Here is a 20,202-nt window from a genome sequence, read left to right on the forward strand (position 1 = left end):
CCCATTCAAAAATATTTTTAAAGCATTAATAGTTTAGGAAAAAATTAAATAAAGCCTGGCTATCAGTTCTCTTATTCTGATTCTCCCAAGTTCCTTTTCTGCAGGGCTGTTCTTGATCCGTTCATCCCCCAGCTGGTATTGATACTGGGGGTTGTCCTAATCCAGGTGCAGCACCTTGGACTTGGCCTTGACAAATCTCCTCAGACTTCCATGGGCCCACCTCTCCAGCTTTTCCAGGTCCCCCTACATGGTCACTGATCCTGCACGTGTGTCAACAGCATCACTAGGCTTGGTGTCCTCTGCACCTTGCTGAGCATGTGTGGGATCCCAGAACTGATGAAGATAGTATCCTTACAGCTTCTCTGGGAAGACATGCTAGGAGGAAGAACATTTACTCTGTCTTATTTGATACACGTGATTATGTGAAAAACATTTGACTGGTTGGAAATTAAGGCATAGAAAAATCAGATAATATGCTACTTCTACTTTGAGTATCCAAGTGAAAATCCATAGACCTTGTTTTTTCATGGATTTTAGCAAGGATCTGTCACCAGCTTTGGGCACCACTGCCAAAAAGGCTGTGGGCCAATGGTAAGAGGAGGTTTCCTTGTTTTCCCTGTCTTTCTTCTGGGATGAGGTCTCATGCACAGCCTGGTCAGCAGGAGTCCTGAGATGGTGCATGCAGATGTGAACAACGGGGACATCAGCTGAGCTCCTGCAACTCTCTACTAAGAATGTGTGACTTCTGGAAGTTTTTTCCCATATTTGTTGCAGTTTTGGAAGATGCCTGGTGCAGCAGCTCTGCTCATGACAAATTTCATATTTGGAAGTATAGAAGGGTTTAACAGTTCTGTTTAGCATGAAGAAAACACCTCATTTTACTAGTCCTCTTTTGCTTTCTTAGCCATAAGTAAATTATTTGCATGGATTTTAAAAAATAAACCTAACCAGACCTAGAAACACACAAACCCAGAACCCTACCATGACCATAATTTACAGTGTGAATTATGTGAGCAGGACCTTCAGCCACCTCCTGCAGTCTCAGTGACATGCAGCATTGCTGGTGACAGTGCCAGGAAGGCAGCACATTGTATTTCCCCAGAGAGAGCAGTCCAGCTGCACTGGGTTTGTGCATGGGGGATGCCCTAAAGGGTCTAGCTCTCTGCTGGAAAAGGCATCTTTAAATCCCTCATGGGAAAACTGTCTCAGCAACCCCTTCCATGTACACACTGTGCACTTCATTTTCATTCTCTTTTCAGGCATTGACCATGTCAGCATTAGATTGGACCTAGAAACTTTATTCCAGTTCAGCCATCTTATCCTGACTTTTAAGGTACATCTTTTACCAGAGCTTTTATGTAATGCTATACACTAATTACTTAACCACAGGAATAAATTGCTTAGAGAGGCAATGAAAGCTCCATCTTTAGAGGTTTGTAAGAACAGGTTTTATAAACACCTGTCAAGTATGGTTAAGTTACAGTTGATCCTGCCTTGGGGGAGGAGGATAGACTGAACAGCTTCCTATTTGTGTACCTTCTAGTCCTATTTTCTATAAACCCAAGAATTAAAACTGAAAAAATACTTTGCAAAATTGAAGTCTAAAACTGTAGGACATATCTGAACTGCAGTTGCTCTTTCAATTTAGTTCAGCTCATGTCTATCTATTATGATCCAGACGGTTACAATTTTTTTTTTGTACAAAATTCCTATTGTTATGGTAAACTTCCTTACTTAGAATGTAATCACAAATCTATATGAAATGTTACCTTTCCTTTTTGCTAGAGAGAGGTTCTAATGAGCTTTTTCAGAGACCTCTGTAACCATCACAGTACCTGTAACAAGCCCATAAGCTCTCAAATAAAAAAATTTAACATCCTCCAAAGAAGAATATCAATATAACAACCCCTGAGGTGCCTTATTCATGTCTGCTTAGGCAATTCTTGAAATGTTTCTTGCAGACATTTCGGCCTGCAGCGATGCTGGTTGAGCGCTCTACCGATTTTGGTCAGACCTGGAAAGTGTTCAGATATTTTGCACACGATTGTGCAGCTTCTTTTCCCAACATCTCTTCTGGTCCAGCAAAAAGTGTTGGAGATGTTGTTTGTGATTCAAGATATTCAGACATCGAGCCCTCCACTGAAGGCGAGGTACTGTCAAGTGTCTGTTTGTATGAGTTCAAATCATACGTGGAACTGAAGATCTCTTGTCTGTGTGTGCTTAAAGCAGAGGCCTGTCCTTTGATCCCTTTTGTGGCTGCTTGTTCCCTTTCTAGAACTTTTGATCCCTTTTGTGGCTGCTTGTTCCCTCTCTAGAACTTTATTGATTTGTTTTGCAGGTTGTTTTAAAAGCTTTGGATCCCAGCTTTGAAATAGAAAATCCGTATGTGCCATATATCCAAGGTACGGACACAACATGTTTTGTCCAGAGAGACTTTGCTGGTATTGTTTGTTTTGTACACTGAAGGGGTGTACAGCTGGTGTAAGTCAATGATGTTGAAAATTAGGTACCTAAGGATCTTAGGGAGACATTGTATTAATAAATGAGACGAGCCAATCTTGTTCTCTAGCCCTGGGGGCAAACAGCAAAGCTCTGCAGAGCATATCCATGAAGCTAAACTGTCTTTCCCTCTGGATTCAGGCCCAATCCACACTGCTTTTTGAGAGCAGTCCCAGAGGTACACATGAACCCATGAAGACCATTTTCCTCTGCAGGGAAAATGCAGAGCCATACCAAGCAAGATGCTAACACTTTTGCAGCTGTGTGCCAGGAGTGGGTCCCTGCACTGCCACTGTAGGCATTACTGATCTTGGCCAATAGTGGATCATTTTGATTATTTCTTCACTATGGGAAAATTCTTGGATGACTTATTCAACCTGAAGATTTCATACTGTTCATTTTACACTGAACTCAGGCTCCTGATCTCTCTTCTTTCCTTCCAGATCTCATTACATTGACAAACCTAAGGATCAATTTTACTAAACTCCACACCCTTGGAGATGCTCTGCTTGGGAGGAGGCACGGTGATCCCCTTGAGAAGTACTACTATGCCATCTACGAGATGGTTGTGCGGGGCAGCTGCTTTTGCAATGGCCATGCCAGCCAGTGTGATTCCATGCAGAACTTACGGGGAGATGTTTTCCATCAGTCTGGGATGGTGTGTCCTTAGTGCAGTCTCTAAAAAGGGGAGCCTCAATTTTGTGTATCTCATGAGAAGGAAGAGATGGAGGGAGGGAGCGGAAGGAAGATCTCTGATAATCTTTGGATTGACCATTTGCAGCCGCTAGTTGTTAAATGTTTCAGTGCAGACTCTTTCCTTTAAAACCTTGGGTTTGAATGCAGAGAAGCTGTCTTTGCTGGCACTACTGTGATGTTTGAAAAGCAACTGGGACAAGACATGTAGATAATAGCAGCAAAATTCCAGAGCTGTAATGGTGCAAATGTAATGCAGTGAGTCGCCTATGGCATGTGCAGACTTGAATGGCCACTTGTTGGGTACATTCCACACTCCAGCTGGGCCTTGAGGCTCTGCAGTGGGAGAGGAGGCACTGGAACAAAGAATAGTTGATAATGCAAAGCTAACCCATGAAAAATGGATTATTAAAAATTACAGGAATGTGATTGCAAGTTCTTTCCCTCTGGGAATGAGAGGTTTTTTTCTCCTGGAAAATAAGTATCTCAATATGAAGACATGTAGGGAGAGAGAGAGAATCTAAAGTGTTGAAGTCTCCTTTGATATCTCTATAAGTAATTTTTTTCTAAATGCTGCTCAGTGGCTTTAAAACTATTTGCTTAAAGTTTGTGGGTATTCTCCAGACCTTTTACTCAAATAATTGAAAATTATGTCAGCTGAGGGAGCCAAAGAGCTTCAAATTTCCCTGATCTTTGTGATACACCTTAAGCAGATATTTCTCCTCTCCTCTCCTCTCCTCTCCTCTCCTCTCCTCTCCTCTCCTCTCCTCTCCTCTCCTCTCCTCTCCTCTCCTCTCCTCTCCTCTCCTCTCCTCTCCTCTCCTCTCCTCTCCTCTCCTCTCCTCTCCTCTCCTCTCCTCTCCTCTCCTCTCCTCTCCTCTCCTCTCCTCTCCTCTCCTCTCCTTTTCTTTTGTCACCTTATCTCCTCTCTGTTTTTACGTCATTACAGGTCCATGGGAGATGTATCTGCCACCATAACACTGAAGGTTTTTCTTGTGAAAGATGTAAAGATTTCTACAATGATGCTCCCTGGAGGCCAGCTGAAGGAACACAAGCTAATGCTTGCAAACGTAATTCAAACGTGATATTTCCTTTTTTAATAGCCAGGAGTGGGTGTGGCACAATCCTAATCCAATCCATAATGGGATGGCCAGGTTTCTGGGAGGGAGACTTTTTCATGCCTCATACAGAAAAACAGATTCCTGCATACATAAGTGCTGTGTTATCCTACAAGAGGAAGAGCTGTTTCATGTTTTTATTCTTCAAATAGAGAAGAAAAACAATAAAGAAAGGAAAAAACAGCTAATGCAAAAAAGATCATTCATTGGTTTTTCATGTGAGTGACAGATTTTTCATGTGTTTTTCATGTGAGTGAAAAAATTTAGACAAGACTAAATTATTTATTTCCGCAATGTAGTATACACAAGAATAATATATTAGGGTCTGTAAAGAATATTCAGCTAGAGATTTCTTCAGCAGAGCAGTGTTCCCCACTGCATATCAGGCACACTCACCTGCATTTCCAAGTTTAGGATACAGTCCTGTCTGAAGACTCCAATTTTTTTCCCCCAGCTGTAAAGCACAAGGCCTGGGAATAATCTTGCTGGGCACTAATTCGTACAGGTAACCAGTAACCCTGTGTTTAGTGTAGGCAGCAGTGTGGCCAGAGCAGTATTTGCACGGTGTGAAATGCCACCCTGGTTGTTTGGTTGCAGGCTGTAACTGCAACAGCCACTCCAGCAAGTGCCACTTTGACATGGCCGCGTACCGGGCCAGCGGCGGGGCCAGCGGTGGCGTTTGTGAGGACTGCCAGGACAACACCACGGGCCAGCACTGCCACGTGTGCAAGCCTTCCTTCTACCAGGATCCACTCAGAGCCATCTCAGATCCTCGAGCGTGCCTCCGTAAGCTTCCTTTTTAATTCTGTAAGAATGATTCAAAGCAGGGTTGTTCTGGTTGGGTTTGCTCTGAGCCTATGGCCATCCCCATGCTTAAATGTCCACATGGTTGTAAAAATGTTACCAAACCTGTGACATCCAAACTGCGTTACTAAATAGCTTCATGACAGTATCCTCCACCAGCACTGTAAAAAGAGCTGCAGATTCTAACTCCTTGTTAAACAGAGCTTAGAAATCCAGCAAAGCTGTCATTTTTCTTGAACAAGGTCAATATAAATGTGAATAGCAGTAGTAATGTTGCTTCTGTGACCTTCAGTGATTACAGAAGAGGCTCCAAAGTGATGGGAGGAGTAAATAACTTTTGCTAGATACCTGCCATATGCAAGGAAAATAATCTTTCAGACATGAAAGCTCTTCTTCTCAAAGATGACCTAAATTCTTTATTAACACAGGATGGAGAAAATGCTCTGAGTGATATTTAATTGTAGCAATTGATTGGCACGAGCAGTCCTTCAGGAGCCAAGGGCAGATTCCCAGCAGCTCTGTCATTGCATTTTTATGCTTACATCCCCATGTGCCTTTTGTGTGTGTCTCCTTGGCCCTGCCTGCAGCGTGCGACTGTGACCCCGGGGGGAGCCTGCCGGAGGGCGTGTGCGACAGCCGCACGGACCCCGCGCTGGGGACGGTGGCGGGCCGCTGCCCCTGCAAGGACAACGTGCAGGGCGCCCGCTGCGACAAGTGCCGGCCACACCACTACGGGCTGAGCAGCAGCGACCCCCTGGGCTGCCAGCGTACGTAAAACACCTCTTCTAGCCTCCTTCCCAAAGCATTCCTACCGCATGGAGGCAGTTGAATGCACAGATCCACATACTGATGCTCTACTCGAGTCACAAAATACCCTGTTGCCTACTGTAATTTAATGTCAACATAATTCAAGGCTTCTGGTGCAGCATCCGAGACTGAAACGATCCAAAATCACTTTCAGAATGCATAGTATAATATAACAGATCAGGCTATTGTCAATAGAAGGGTTATTAAATATGCAATTTAATTTGGATATTGAGATGTGAAAAAGGATATTGAGATGACAGGAGCTGCTGCCTTGCCAGGAGAACTTCCAGCCAACCATTCCTCTGAAGAAGGCTTGGTGAAAGCACATCCCACCCTGCCCAGGTGCACCGTGTGTTGGTGAGCACGCTGTGCCCACACCCCAGCCCACACACAAGGACTGCAGTGCAGATCAGCAGCAGCACTTGCAAACCCCTGCAGGGGCCGCCTGCCAGTGCCTCTGCTGCCCCCAGAGAGGGATCCACCCGGGAAAGTGTCCATTTCCGAGGGCAGCCTGAGGGCTGGAGGGCGGCAGGGCACATTCCTCTGCGGAGTGTCTGTGTGGAGGGTGGACACTGCCTGTCATGCTGATGCCACATCTAACGTAAATGCCAGTCCTGCTGCTGTCACTGGGGCCTGCAGAGCTAACTACACTTTTCTGTCCCTGCAGCCTGCAACTGTGATCCTCTGGGCAGTTTGCCCTTCTCCATCTGTGATCCTGCCACGGGAAAGTGCCTCTGCCAGAGGTTCACCACAGGGCAACGCTGTGAAAAATGCCTTGTACGTACTCAGTTTTTGGTTTCACTTCTTCATGTGGTTTTGGAAGTCTCCTCACCCATCTCACACCTTTTCATTGCCAGAAAAGTAAACAATTTGCCAAAATTCAAAATAATTTTATAGCTGTATGCTCCCATTTTGCATTGACATGTCTGCTTCTCTTTCACTGCTCCCAAACATTTGTGCAATCAAATTGCAGGGGGAGGAGCACTCCCAGGAAGGAAAGGAAATGCAAAATTATGTCCTTGATCCATCTTTGCTGTTTACAGAGCAATTTGCTTGTACAAGTGGGTAAATATTTGGCTCTTGCAGTGGCTTAGCACCCCTGCTATCCGGTAAGAGAAGCAATCTCCCATGGCCAAGCACAGCAGTGCTCCAGAGCATTGTTCATCCAGCAGAATGAGTTTTGTTTTGCTTTGCATACTTAAACATTTGCCATAAAAGAACCTTTCTCTTTATACCAGGCAGGATACTGGGGTCTTGGCAACAGCTTGTATGGCTGTTCTCCATGTGACTGTGATATTGGTGGATCCCAGAATAACTTGTAAGTTAAAGTTCTTCAAGTTCTTTCTTGGTTTTAATTTTTATAAACTTTTAGGCTAGATTTTCTGGTTAGGTTAATACAGTCATGGAACATATAGGAAAATACAATGTAGATGGAATTTCATCATATACAAACAGTGTAAATTTTGGTAGAGATCTTGGAAATTTATTAGAGGTAAGGGGATTTACCTATTTCCTTTGAAGCCAACCTTGAATCTCATTGAGCCAAGATGTGTTTAAAATGAAATATAAAACGTATATCTTGAGACATCCAGAGGCCCTAATATTATTAGAAATTAGAAGTTAGAGGTGACATGTTTAACCTAGCTTCCTACATCTACATTAAATGCTAGAATTTTTTTTCTGGCTCCTATTTAAAGTGTATAATTTTAGAAACAAGGTTGGTTTCAGTTGGGCTCCTCCAAAGATTGGTTGGGCAGGGGTCTTCACTACTGCTGTTAGACTTTAGACAGAGGAGCACACAGTCCCAGGGTGTAGAGCAGTTCCTTGTGAGCAGGTAAATCACCTGGTGTGGTAAATATGTAAGTATATGAAAACATTCCATATCACATCAAAGCCCCTTCTGAGCTCATGTTCTGCCTCCATAATTGTGGGTGACAGATTATTAAGAATCATGATATAGTGATTCTTATAGAAAAAGATACAAGGAATGATACAGGAATAGACAGGAACAGATGCTCAGGAAACAAAAGGATCAGTGCTTGGTGTGAAACAGACAAAGTATGGTATGGTATGGAACAGACAAAGACAAAGCAGGTCGTGGACTCTGAAGTCATGGAAAAGTAGCATTGAATAAATCCAGCATCAGAATCAGAGGAGATGGGTGATAGGGAGAAGTTTAGTAATGGAGGTAATCCAGCAATGGGAGAAACTCAGCAAAGGTGGCACGAGGGTGGGTCTGAGCTGTCCTCGTGCTGTGAGGACCCAGCCGTGCCACACTGGTGTCCTCCCTTTACCAACTCTGCCGTAGGTGCTCGCTGGAGGACGGTCAGTGTGAGTGTCTGCCCAACATCGTGGGCCGCCAGTGCAACGAGCCAGCTCCAGGGTACTTCTTCCTGCCCCTGGACTATTATATTTATGAAGCTGAGCATGCAAAGCCCCTTTCTGGCTCTGCACCCTTGGTAGGTATTTGGCTTTTTAGGTGTTGCACTGAGAGGAGATCGCGGCAGTGGTGACACAGGAGCTGAGGCTGAGGAGGAGATCCCTTTCTCAGGAATCAGCTCTTTAGCAGGAAAATGCAAAGCAACTCCCTCGACCACCATCAGTTTGTCTTTGTTCTTCATGGACTATTCCATAACTGGGGCTGTTAAAAAGGGACAGTCATTGTAGCGTGGTATGACCTGCAAAGCTGCCCTTGCTGCTTCTCAAGTGCAGGCTGGTCTAGCGTGAATTAGAGAATTTAATTTAATTATTTAAATTAGAGGAAAGTGTTTGAGTTGCCAGTAGCTCTCATGAAATGTTTTATTTCTGGGAATCTCCAACAAGGGAAGAATCAAATTACTCTCTGCTCCATTGAACTAATTCCTGCTGCCTTATATAAAGACATTGACTGTAGCCTAATTTCCTCAAGAATTTGGCATCCATCTGTAATGTTTTTAGAAAAATTAATTATTTTTTTCTCCTTCAACATGGGGGTAGTTGTTCCCCATGCCAAGTGTAAGCCTGGAATGCATTCCTTCCTCTATGTTTTTGCTAACATTTTTTCTCTGTCATGTTGTACAGAAACCATAGATAAGGAATAAAAAAATTGTTTATTTGCAGGTCGCATCCACAAATATTTAGCTATAATCACAATCAGTAATTATCCTACAGTCCAATAATTAAATGGAAAACAGATGTCTGGGACATAGCTTATGAGGGAAAAGTGCAAGTTAATTTTAAGGGAGTGAGGGGAAAATGGTTCCTGCAGCTGCTGGGCCACAGTTTACAGTTTCTCCCAGTAGAGAATAGATCTTGTTTTAAGAATGTGGATTTTCATTTAGTTACTTACCACCCTTCAACATTGTTGAGACAGTGCTGCTCCTCTTTTATCACTTCATAGGTTCAGCCAAGCACTCTTCCAAGGTGTGACATCTACTTCCAGAGGAAAGGCTATGAGTTCATGATTGAAAATGGAAAGATTGTGTTAAATAGGAACAAGAAACGAACTGTAAGAAAATCTGGACTGGAACAGGTAAATTAGTACTTGAATAGTTACCTAAGTTTACACCAAATAATGAAATTTTATTTTGTAACAAAGGGCAAGGAAATGCCTGAGCACATGGGATTCACAATCTTAGACATTACAATCCTGACACAAACCAATTTTTTGATACACAGTTGTGTTGGACATTTTATTATTCACACTGACAGGTTTGCACTGCTATGTCCAGTGTCTGTAGTCTCAAGTTCCATGAATTTTTGGAAAAGTCTTTATGAAAGGTAACTTTTTTTTTTTGGTTGCAAGACCAAATGTATTTCTAATACATTTACCAAGACATTAGCATGGTACCTCCTGCACTTAAATGCAGCCATTTTAAGTATTGATATTTGTATATCCAGACTATAATGAGAGGTCCAGGCATGTGTGAAATCAGGCTTACTCTGTTTAAGATTTGCAATGTGAATCTTTGGAGATGCCAAATATTCAGAGGTGAGTGGATTATTCTAGTCCCTCTTATTGCTGCAAAGTTATAGGAAGCTTTTCTTTACATGTGATCCTAAATATCCTACCTCTGGGAGAATTGTTAGGATGTTGGTCTCGAGCTTGTTCAGAAACTGGGACTGATGGCTGAAATAAGTAAACAACATGGCAAAAGTATTTCCTTTCTTTTTTCCCATTTTTTTGGCTTTTTTTTTGGGTTTTTGGGGGTGTTTTTGGGGTTTTCTTTTTGTATTTGGCTCTGTGAGTTGTTGAAATGTCGGTGTGTCCTCGCAGGGTGCGATGCAGTTTGGCCAGGACTGGGAATCCACGGTGGTGTTCCGGCAGCCCAGCGCTGGCCGGGCTGTCACATGGACAGGACACGGCTTCGCCCGCGTGCCCAGCGGAGCCGGGCTGAGGTTTGCCATCAACAATGTTCCCTTTGCCATGGACTTTGACATCACCGTTCGTTATGAGCCTGAGGTACTCGTCATGTCTTGTGTGTCTTGTGATGTTGTGATGGGTGCAGGGTCTATTTTGTGAATAACATGATGAGCAACTTGTCCTGTTCTTTATATCTAAAATTAAAATTGCTTGTCTTTTCACCCAGTAACAAGCTGTCTTACCAACCAAGTAACATGTCCTCCACTGACCCCCTTTCCACTCAAATACGAAAAATCAACACTAAAAGTGTTTTCTAAGCATCAGCCAAGATTTCATCTTCTGAATACTTCTCTTCTGGACCTTTTCTTGGGCTGGACTTTTATTCAAAAATCAAACAGGTGGAAAATGCAGTTCCTTTCAGACAAGCATCTTGTATTCCTAGGTGTGATTTTTTGGGCAGTAAAATGTGCACAGGCAGGAGTGATCTGCAATAGATATTTACCCAGGCCTTTTGCAGGCATCCTGCTTCCCAGTTGTTCCAGCTGAACTCTGAAATCTGTGAAAATTGTAGGAAAATAGCCAAATTACTATTTTTTTGCTTGGAGAAGATTTCTCAGTGATGATGACATGTCTAGGGAGATCTGTTAATCCAAATCTAATTAGACTCAGGTCCTCACCCATGTCTTCAAAAACACAAGCGTTTTATTGGTACCAGGTTTTGTATACGCCTTACTCTTTTGCAATTCTCTGGGACAGTCCCACAACTCAAGATTTTCCTTCTGTCTATTGTATTCTGCTCTCTGACTGTTACTCTGAGGCAAAACAATCTCCAAGTGTCTTAAAACATGGGAACAATTTTTCAGTGGGCTTGTTTGAGGTAGCTTTTTCTGCCTAAGGATTGAAGAGTTGGGGTTTAAATACATTTATTTCAAAGTATTTTATGTTTATTATTTCTTATTGGATGTGTGAGAAGGCAGCTTATGAAGGATATCTTCAGAATAACACTGTGCTAAGAAAAGAAACAACTCCAATGACTCTAACAGAGCTGTTTCCATTTGAACCTGCTGAGATCCCATTTCCGTCTCTGCTTTTCATTAGCCATTGCAAATACAATGAATTTTTCACAAATAACATAGTTTTTTAGTGCTGTAAAGAATAAAGAGAAAGTCTATTTTGTCACTGCAGTGTGCAATCATTCAGCTGGCTTTCATTAACCCTTGCAAAGAGAAAGCAGGTTTTTTAGATACAAAATATAGCCATAATTTTTGTCTTTTGTTTATAGCTCTTGGAAGACTGGCTTGCAAGTGTTGCCATCCAGCCTGCTGGTATCCTGTCAGGTCAACACTGCAAAAACAAGGTCCTTTCACAGGAGCCACATGAGTTGCCTCTCCCAGCTACAAAGAGGTCTGATTGTTGCTGTCTTTTTGCCTGTAGATCTTCTGTCTACAAATCCTTTACTGAAGCACTGCAGAGCAACACATGTGTGGGAGAGTGGGAACATCAGAAACACATGTGTGGCCTTTTCTGTTGCTGGCACACCACAATACAGTGTAGGCACTAAGAAAGAGTCTGATGCCCCAGTCCTTAGTCTGGCAAAGGTTTGCCAAGCCCAGGAGAACAGGCTGAGATCCAGCTGGGGTTGGTCGTTGCTCTGGTGAAGATCCAACTGCAGCTGCTTCAGTATAGAAAGGAAATATTGACTTAAAGTCACTGTCATAGTCTATTTTCAAAACCAGCTGTTCAGCTTGGACCTGTGTAAAGAGTAGAGAGAAGCTAAGAGAATGTGACCAATGTCTTCATCAAATAGGGACAGGAAAGGATGAACATGAACAGTGAGCTGCAAACCCCCTTGCCTGAAGTAGTAAAACCTGCCACTTTAAGTTTAATCTCCCCAGGTTTAAACTGAGCTTGGTGAATAATCCAGCAGAAGTCCTGAATCTTCCCAAAGCCTGCAAGTGTGGGGCTGGCCATGCTCCTCACTGCAGCAGGGCTTGCTCCAGGCTGCAGGCATCAGTTTGCAGGCACAGGGGGAAGGGAGAGCTCACAACATCCAGTTAACTTGCCTTGTCCTGACTCCTGGCTATAACTGTGCTTCATTTCTGCTAAACAGGATTGCAATTCTGCAAACTCCAGTCTGCCTGGAGCCGGGAACAGAATATTTTGTGGATGTGTATTTTTCTCAGCTCTCTGCCTCTGACAAAAAGGAAAAATCATTCATCTTGATTGACTCAGTGAGTAGTTCTGTCACAAGTCCCTTGAGGCTGTATTTATACACAGTATTTTTACAGACTCATTAGAAGTATTTTTAAATAATTTATAGTGTGTTTTAAGAGAAATTCAGTTTCTGATTATCTCCATTGGCACAGTTTGCATATTTTTGTATGGAAAGGCAGAATTGTATCTGGTTAAATTTTCATGGAGCAATACAAGAAGTCATACGTGTTACATACGTTGCATCTATCTCTCTATCTGTTGCTCACTGATTATGAACACAGTCCATTTATGTGTGCTGATAAGATGCTGTGACTATGGATATAAATTTGGGCTGCTCCTCGTCACTTAGGATTTTAAAATTGTCTCTAATTTGTCAGAATCACGGATATTTTTAAACTTGATATTGGAAAAGTAAAACTAGTCGTGTACTTCCTGGGAATCAGGTCCAGATATTTCCCAAGTTTCCATCAAGTTAGGAACTGGGTGTTACTTTTGGGTTCTTCTCTTGTGGAAAATATTTTTAGGTCTATTTTTCTGATTATTCCTGTAGAACTGGACCTGGCAAGGGCTTCATCTGACTTTAGAACCTTCATCTGACTTTATCACAGTAATACAAGTAAAAATTTTGGCCAGCTACTGCTTTTGGAGTCACTAACACAGCACAGCAGGACCAGATCTGAGCATATATCAGAGATCTTACTATATTTATTTTTTTTTAAACACAGTCTCTCTTATTTGAAGAACTCAGGGAATGTTTAGACCTTCAGAATAAATGTGAATTTAGTTGACAGAATGGTACAACTGCAGATTTGGAAAATCAGTGCTCCAGGCCTGTGGCATTGCAATGGAAAGCACATTAACAGAATGTGGGAAATTCTGGTTTTCAATATATCTAAGCAAAAATATTTTCTTTTCTCTCTTAATGACATAGCTTGGACTCATTCCCAGAATTGGCTCTGTGGAGAATTTGTGCAGTGAAAAGGATTTAGATGAGTACCAGAAGTATCACTGCATTGAAATCGCATCCGAAGTCGGGCCTCAGGTCCTGCCCGAAGCGTGCGCGCGGCTCATCGCGAGCTTGTCAGCGCGAATCCACCACGGCGCCGTGGGTAAGGACTGGCCTCACAGGCAGCTCTTCTGGGCAGCCACTGCTTCCCCTTGAGTTTGTAGGATGTGTTGACAGTGGAGCTCTCAGCCTGCAGTGATGTAGAAGTGAAGCTGATCAGCCTGTGATGTCCATGGATGCACAGGGTATATCCCACTGAACCCTCTGTGTGCTGCAAACACCTCTTGGTGGCATGAATCCCAGAGTTCATCACTCCTGATGGGCTTCGTGGAGCAGCATGACAGGGACCATGGCAGTGATTTTGTGTCTTCTGAAAAGCATTTGAATCAGATGCCTTTACTATATGGCCGTGGCAGTAACTTTCCTACCTTTCTAGCTGCTGTAAAATGACAGAGACATTTATAAGCTCTTTTTCTAAATACTGTAGGCCAGCTGAGTGCCTTGGTAAGATTCCAGACATGATGGTACATAAGTTGGTGTACTGGAAGAGATTCACCTAGAAAACCTTGTTGATATTCCAGCAAGAAGGCAGTGGCAGGTGGGGCTTGAAATTCCTAGGCAGCCTCCTGGACCCACCATGGAAAGATTAGCTGGGCTCAGGGAATTTCCCAGGTATTTGGCCCAGAGAAATGGACCTCCTCTGCACTTCTACTAATGGGAGGAGCCTTTCTCGACAACTTCAGTGGCCAGCTTCTTCCAGGGAGCCTAGCAGCAATGCCTCCAAAGTGACAGCATCTGCTTGCACTGGGTGATTTTTAGGATTGATGCCCCACTCTAATCTCAGGTGATGAGGTCACAGCTGCACAACCAGTGAACCCCTCATTTAGGCTTGGGCTGTGCTAACTCCCCATTGGCCTGATTCCTAAAGTGACGAGATTCTCCCAATGAAATGTGGCCCTTTGGTTTTCTAGTGCTTTCCAGAGCATCCTGGGCAAACATCCTCTGTGGGTTAGCAGAGCATCTTCACTCAACAAGCTAGTCCAAGGTGTCCAGAAGGAAACAAACAGTACACAGATGCAGACTAAATACAGCTTGCAGGTTATGTCCAGTGCTCCAGTTGGATGCAGATTTATAGCAAACCTTTCTAGACTTCAGGATGTCTCTATTTGGATCTACACTTTGCTACTCCCATTCTGTCCTACCCTAAATGTGTGCTGAAGGCAGTGCCTTGAATGTGGCAGCTTCAACATCAAGGCTTGTGCTGGTGTCTGCTATACCATCACCGTTGATGCTACACCATCAAATGATCTAAGCTATGGCCATCATCAGGTTAGTGAACCCCTGAGAAGAATAATCAAGCTCTTTCCTACCTATTTTAAAGTGTGAAACCTGCAAGCTGATGAGAGCAGTAAAACTCCTTGACAACCAAACCAGTTTTGATTTTCTTTCCCCTTACCAGCATGTAAGTGCAATCCCCAAGGGTCGCTGAATGCCAGCTGTAGTAAACTGGGGGGGCAGTGTCAGTGCAAAGCCAACGTCGTGGGACGCTGCTGTGACACCTGCTCTGCAGGCAGCTATGGCTTCGGCTTCCACGGCTGCTACGGTGAGTGCCTTGCAGAACCCCAGGTTTTAGGGCTTTGAGTGTGCTTGTATTCAAACGTTTGTGTGAAAGGATTATGTGTGAAGCAATGCAAAAAATGTTTCCGCTAATAACAAATTGTCCATCCCTGCTGCCTTTGAGCAGCGTCAGCGACGAGATGGGTTGGCAGGAACACTTTAAGGACACAGCTTTGCTTTCGGTGTTTTCCAGCATGCGAGTGCCACCCGCAAGGCTCGCTGAGCGCGCTGTGTGACCAGGTGACGGGGCAGTGCTCCTGCCGCCGGGCCGTGCACGGCCGGCGCTGCAGCCGCTGCCTGCCCGGCCACTTCGGCTTTCCGCACTGCCGCCCCTGTCCCTGCAATGGCCGGGCCGAGCTGTGCCACCCTGTGACCGGAGAGTGCCTCCAGTGCCGCGGGTTCACCGCCGGCAGCCGCTGCGAAAGGTCAGTGATGGGCAGCGCTGCAGCCAGCGGGCACTGCGGGTCTGCGAAACGCCTGTGCAGCTGCGGGCCTGCAAATGCACCAATGACCTTAACGGGAAACAGGCACCTAAACCGGGAAACTGGGCCTGGCTGCTGAGTGTCAAGGACCTACTTCTTTGGCAAATGCATGTGGGAATGTGCATGCAATGCCTGTGGGTGGACTGCAGGCAGGGCATGCACCCAGCATTGCAGCAGGCTATCTGCAAGGAGGCTTTTGAGACATGCACACCATGGCATCACGTACTTGGAGACATGCACAAAGCACCGTGTGTGGGATAAACTGACTCCTGCCAGGTTCCAAACTGCCAGCTTTCAAATTTAAAATTCAGCATGAGGCTAGCTAAGACGCTGAATATTGTGCTGAATACTCATTTTAATACCTGCAATTACCTCTAGGGAGTTTAAGTAAATGTGCCCGCTTTGCTCTTTGTATTAGTTCCCTATCACCAGCAAATTACTTTTCCCACATGCTCCAGCTCCATTCCACTGCTCCACTGCTCCTCTTTTTTATTTTGTACACTGGCAGCAGTAATGCAGTTCAACATGGACATCAAAATTAAATTTGTTTAGTTTGGTTTGGCTGGGCTGTACCTTGTCATTCACTCTTAAGAGAATTTCCTCGTGAAACCTGTTGAGCTTTTCCTGCAGTGCTTTTAGACAACACAGTCTTTGGCTGTTCTCGAAGATGGCAAACAGATTAAAAATGGAAGACTGAAATACTTCTTGCCCTTCTTGCCCTGTGGCTTTGCAGGATCTCCAGACCCCAGGGGGAGGATAATCAGATAGCCAAGTCTTTTAGACTTACCTGCATACATATGGAGAACTGTGTTACCATTTGCTGTAGAAAAGCAGATCAGAGACTGAGGATGGTTCAGAAGCCTCTGCGTTGCTGTTGCAGCAGCTGCAGGACTTTGGGGGTTTGGGAAGTGGATGCAGCATGGTAGCTCTTAGCTGCCTTTGCAGAGCATGTGTGATATGCCATATCATAATCATTCAGATTAAAATTGTTCCAGAGTAGGTGAAAGTCTTAACAAACATTTCTTGAGAGGAAAACATATTTCTTTTTCTTTTTGCTTCAGATTTTGAGAATGCAGCTCTGATTTTCTATTTTAGAACACCTTTGAAGCTTGATATATCTCTACCAGTTGCTGGGGATAGCACTACAATGATCTGGAATACTAATTCCAGTATATACATATAAATGGATTCACCTGCATGAAGCACTTGACAATTTGTCCTGTTTGTGTCAACTGCTTTGGCAGGTGCATGGATGGGTACTATGGAAACCCTCTGGATGGAGAACCCTGCCACCCATGCATGTGCCCAGGGACACCTACAAGCAATAGGTATTTTGCACATTCCTGTTACCAGGACTCCCAGTCTGCACAGCTTGTCTGTAATTGTCTCGAGGGATATTCAGGTATGAAGCAAAATAAGGACTGGTTTTGATACTACTAAAATTAATGTAAGAGAAAAAAATTATCGTCCTCCACCTGTCATGTGTTCAGAAATGACAATGAGGTAATGGTAATAAACCAGCTAAGAAGAATTAGCACTCAAGTTTACCAAAATCATGTGGGTAAGTTCTGACTAGGAAGAATGGGAATTGTGCAGTTAGTGTTTTAAAAAGGGATTCACCTATGTGGATACAGTGAAGTCATTAATTATTCTGATGTCACTCTCTGGAAATCTCCTCCTTTCCAGGGGTATTATATTAATCTGATGGGGAGAGGCAGGGAGAATTGCAGTCTTGTTACTTCTGAAAAAGAGGTATTGCAAGCCCTAATGGGAATGATTAGGGCATCAAAAAGAGCTGGTAAGATTTCCTAATCAGAGAAAGTCTTTCTCCATACAGGGAAAACTCTTTGACATTGTTCCTTAAAGTCACTGCTTTGTGGTTCAAATGGTCACTTTAGAAATGGGGTTTCTATTCTCAGCTGTCTCAAATGCAGATATTTTTGCAGCAAACTGATTCCTCATTTCCTAAGATGTTGTTGACTTAGGTTGAATTCCTGAAGGGAAAGCTTAAGATATTTCCCTTCCCTTGGGCATTAGAAAGATCTCCTCTGATGAAAGCAAAGCTTAATGGGAAGCACTGCTGAAAATTAAACCAATGCTGTCATCTTTACTTGGGCAAGATTTCTTTATAAGTCAAGAATGGTTTTGCATAAATAATTGCTGTAAGGCCAAAATTATTCATTTTGATGCTCACCCAGGGGACTTCCATCCGTACAAATCACTGCACCCCTCAGTTTTGGACTTTATTGCTCCTGCTCCTTCCCAGGAAGACTTTTGATCACCTTTGTAGCAGTAGTCTCACTTTGTCAGAGACTGAGAAAGGCTCTGGGTCTTGAGGAGCACAGTGAAGGAACAGAGTCCTTGGCAGAGGATGAACCAGTGGATGTTGTTCCAGAACACCAGTCTGCCCAGAATGGTTTCTGAGATGCAGAGGTAGCACCCAAATCAGGGCAGGCATTGAGACGAAATGCAGAAATAGTTGTAATGCCAGGAAGCAAGGACAGAGCATCAGAGTTCATCTGAACTCCTGGGTACCCCCCACCCTCCAATGCTGCTGTTGGAGTGAAGGGCCAAGGAGAATTCTGCACATATGGCTAACCCTGACTACTGCCATTGAATGGGCTTTGATGGAAAAAGATGTTTGGAGGTGGTGTTTGATGGGGCACCCATTTGCTCTTACTGAAAGGACTTCCTTGGTATAAACAACTTGGGATGAGCAGGGTATATTTCCATCAGATTTCAGTGGGGAAGATACAATTTAAACTGATCAGAGGATTAAAGGGCAATGGTCTCAAACAGGTGGATATTTTCCATTAGACATGTGTATTTGAACAGACAGTCTGAATCTTTTAATAATATTACTGGAAATTACATGTTTCACTTGAATTCCCATCAGCCAGCAATATTTTTGCCTTCCTCTGACAGGCAATCAGTGTGACGAGTGCCCTAGTGGGTTCTACAAAAACCCCAGCAGCCCTGGGCTTGACTGTGCACCATGTCCCTGCAATAACAACATTGATTTGACAGACCCAGAATCCTGTAACAGGGTCACTGGAGAGTGCACGAAGTGTTTACACAACACCCATGGAGCAAACTGCCAGTTCTGCAAACCAGGTTATTTTGGCTCAGCCCTCAATCAAAGCTGTCAAAGTAAGTAACAGCACTGCAACTATGTTTTACTACCAAGGAAATGTTTTTAAAAAATAGTCTATTGGGAAAAGTTAGACTTTGGAGGGAGGACAACACTAAAACAGATAAATAGAGCAAAATATTTTTCTCTATTTACTAAATATTAACATATCAATGATATAAATAACTTAACATGGCATCTATTAAATTCTTTGTCATCCAAGCCTCACTAAATCTCATACTGAGTATCACTCCTAGGAAATATTCATTTGTGAAATGAAAGCAGTACTTCTGCTTAGTATTTCTCTGTTAAAACAATAAATGTGCATTCAGCTTATTCAGGAAGGAATCAAAAGTAGAGGAATCAGTGATAATTGTTTATCCATGTTCTGGCTGATGCCAGCTAAGCTCAGTTAGAGCTGAGTTAACCAGATGATCCCTTGCTGAACTTCCTGCCTTACCAGTTGTTTCCATTAAGTGGCTAGAGTGAGAGCGTTCAGGTAATTTAATTGATTCCATGAGAACATGTCAGTAACTCAGCACTTTGAACAGAAGAGTAGGAGTGTAAGGAAAAGCAAGGAAGGCTTCTCCCCAATTTTTCTCTATACTCACTTTCACAGATGGGCCTGGTTGAGGATTTAATTTTTACAGACAAGTTAATGATAAGTATAGTCAAGAAACTGTTTTTCTGGGAATCTCTAACAGTCCAAGCCCATCCCTAGTCCATTCTTGGAAGATGTCTGTTAGAAATTGTTAAGCAAGAACTTTTGGCTCCTCACAAGGAAGACTTCTTATCTTACTTAGCTTACTGGGGATTCCCATGCTGGAAAATGCCTACTGTAAATCAGCTTCTCCTTACCCAACATATTTAACATAGCATTCTAATAAGATTCAAAATTCACTGAGCCTTCATTTTTTGTGCCTGTATTAAAAGTGTTGAACATTCACAGTAAATTTTCTCAAAGCCATATATAAGGTATTACAGAAAGACAGGTAATGTGTATGAGATTAAAGGTCACTAAAAACAAACCTACAGTGTGGGGTTTATATCCAGCTCTGGTGTATCCATCAGCTGCCTGTATTACTGTAGTAATTGTCCTTCTTTTTCCAGGCTGCAGGTGCAATCTGGCAGGTGTTGACCCTGCCATGTGTCCAGGGGGAGATGCAGCCTGCCTGTGTGACCCAGCCACGGGAGCTTGTCCCTGCCTGCCCAATGTGCTGGGTGCCACGTGTGACCAGTGTGCCTCTGGCTACTGGGACCTGGCTAGTGGCAAAGGATGTCAGACCTGTGACTGTGATCCAAAAAACTCCCAAAGCAACCAGTGCAACCAGGCAAGAAAATTACTCTGCTTTCCAGGAACCAGGGTGCTGGTGTTTTGACATGGCAAAGTGGAGACCTTATTATAAATGAGGATTGGTTTTTTGTCATCTTCCCTGAAAACAAAGAATTCTTTGGAAGTTTGTAGTTGGTGCAATCACACTGTGAGTCAT

At 43.5% G+C, this 20,202-nt stretch overlaps 1 protein-coding gene across 1 annotated transcript in view; it reads left to right on the forward strand.

Moving 5' to 3' along the window:
* Positions 1-20,202, forward strand: part of LAMB4 (laminin subunit beta 4) — a 40,988-nt gene that overhangs the window by 4,972 nt on the left and 15,814 nt on the right. Inside the window, exons 4-23 of the mRNA XM_063396864.1 lie at positions 1,260-1,333; positions 1,962-2,150; positions 2,339-2,402; positions 2,943-3,157; positions 4,142-4,262; positions 4,908-5,096; positions 5,702-5,881; positions 6,589-6,698; positions 7,160-7,239; positions 8,230-8,380; positions 9,301-9,432; positions 10,177-10,362; positions 11,546-11,667; positions 12,374-12,494; positions 13,409-13,586; positions 14,943-15,086; positions 15,294-15,525; positions 16,827-16,984; positions 18,508-18,732; positions 19,823-20,043. Coding sequence (XP_063252934.1) covers positions 1,260-1,333; positions 1,962-2,150; positions 2,339-2,402; positions 2,943-3,157; positions 4,142-4,262; positions 4,908-5,096; positions 5,702-5,881; positions 6,589-6,698; positions 7,160-7,239; positions 8,230-8,380; positions 9,301-9,432; positions 10,177-10,362; positions 11,546-11,667; positions 12,374-12,494; positions 13,409-13,586; positions 14,943-15,086; positions 15,294-15,525; positions 16,827-16,984; positions 18,508-18,732; positions 19,823-20,043 — 3,092 coding nt within the window. The remainder of the gene's footprint in view (positions 1-1,259; positions 1,334-1,961; positions 2,151-2,338; positions 2,403-2,942; positions 3,158-4,141; positions 4,263-4,907; positions 5,097-5,701; positions 5,882-6,588; positions 6,699-7,159; positions 7,240-8,229; positions 8,381-9,300; positions 9,433-10,176; positions 10,363-11,545; positions 11,668-12,373; positions 12,495-13,408; positions 13,587-14,942; positions 15,087-15,293; positions 15,526-16,826; positions 16,985-18,507; positions 18,733-19,822; positions 20,044-20,202) is intronic.

Source organism: Prinia subflava, chromosome 4 (assembly GCF_021018805.1).
Source record: "Prinia subflava isolate CZ2003 ecotype Zambia chromosome 4, Cam_Psub_1.2, whole genome shotgun sequence".
Taxonomy (NCBI): Eukaryota; Metazoa; Chordata; class Aves; order Passeriformes; family Cisticolidae; genus Prinia; species Prinia subflava.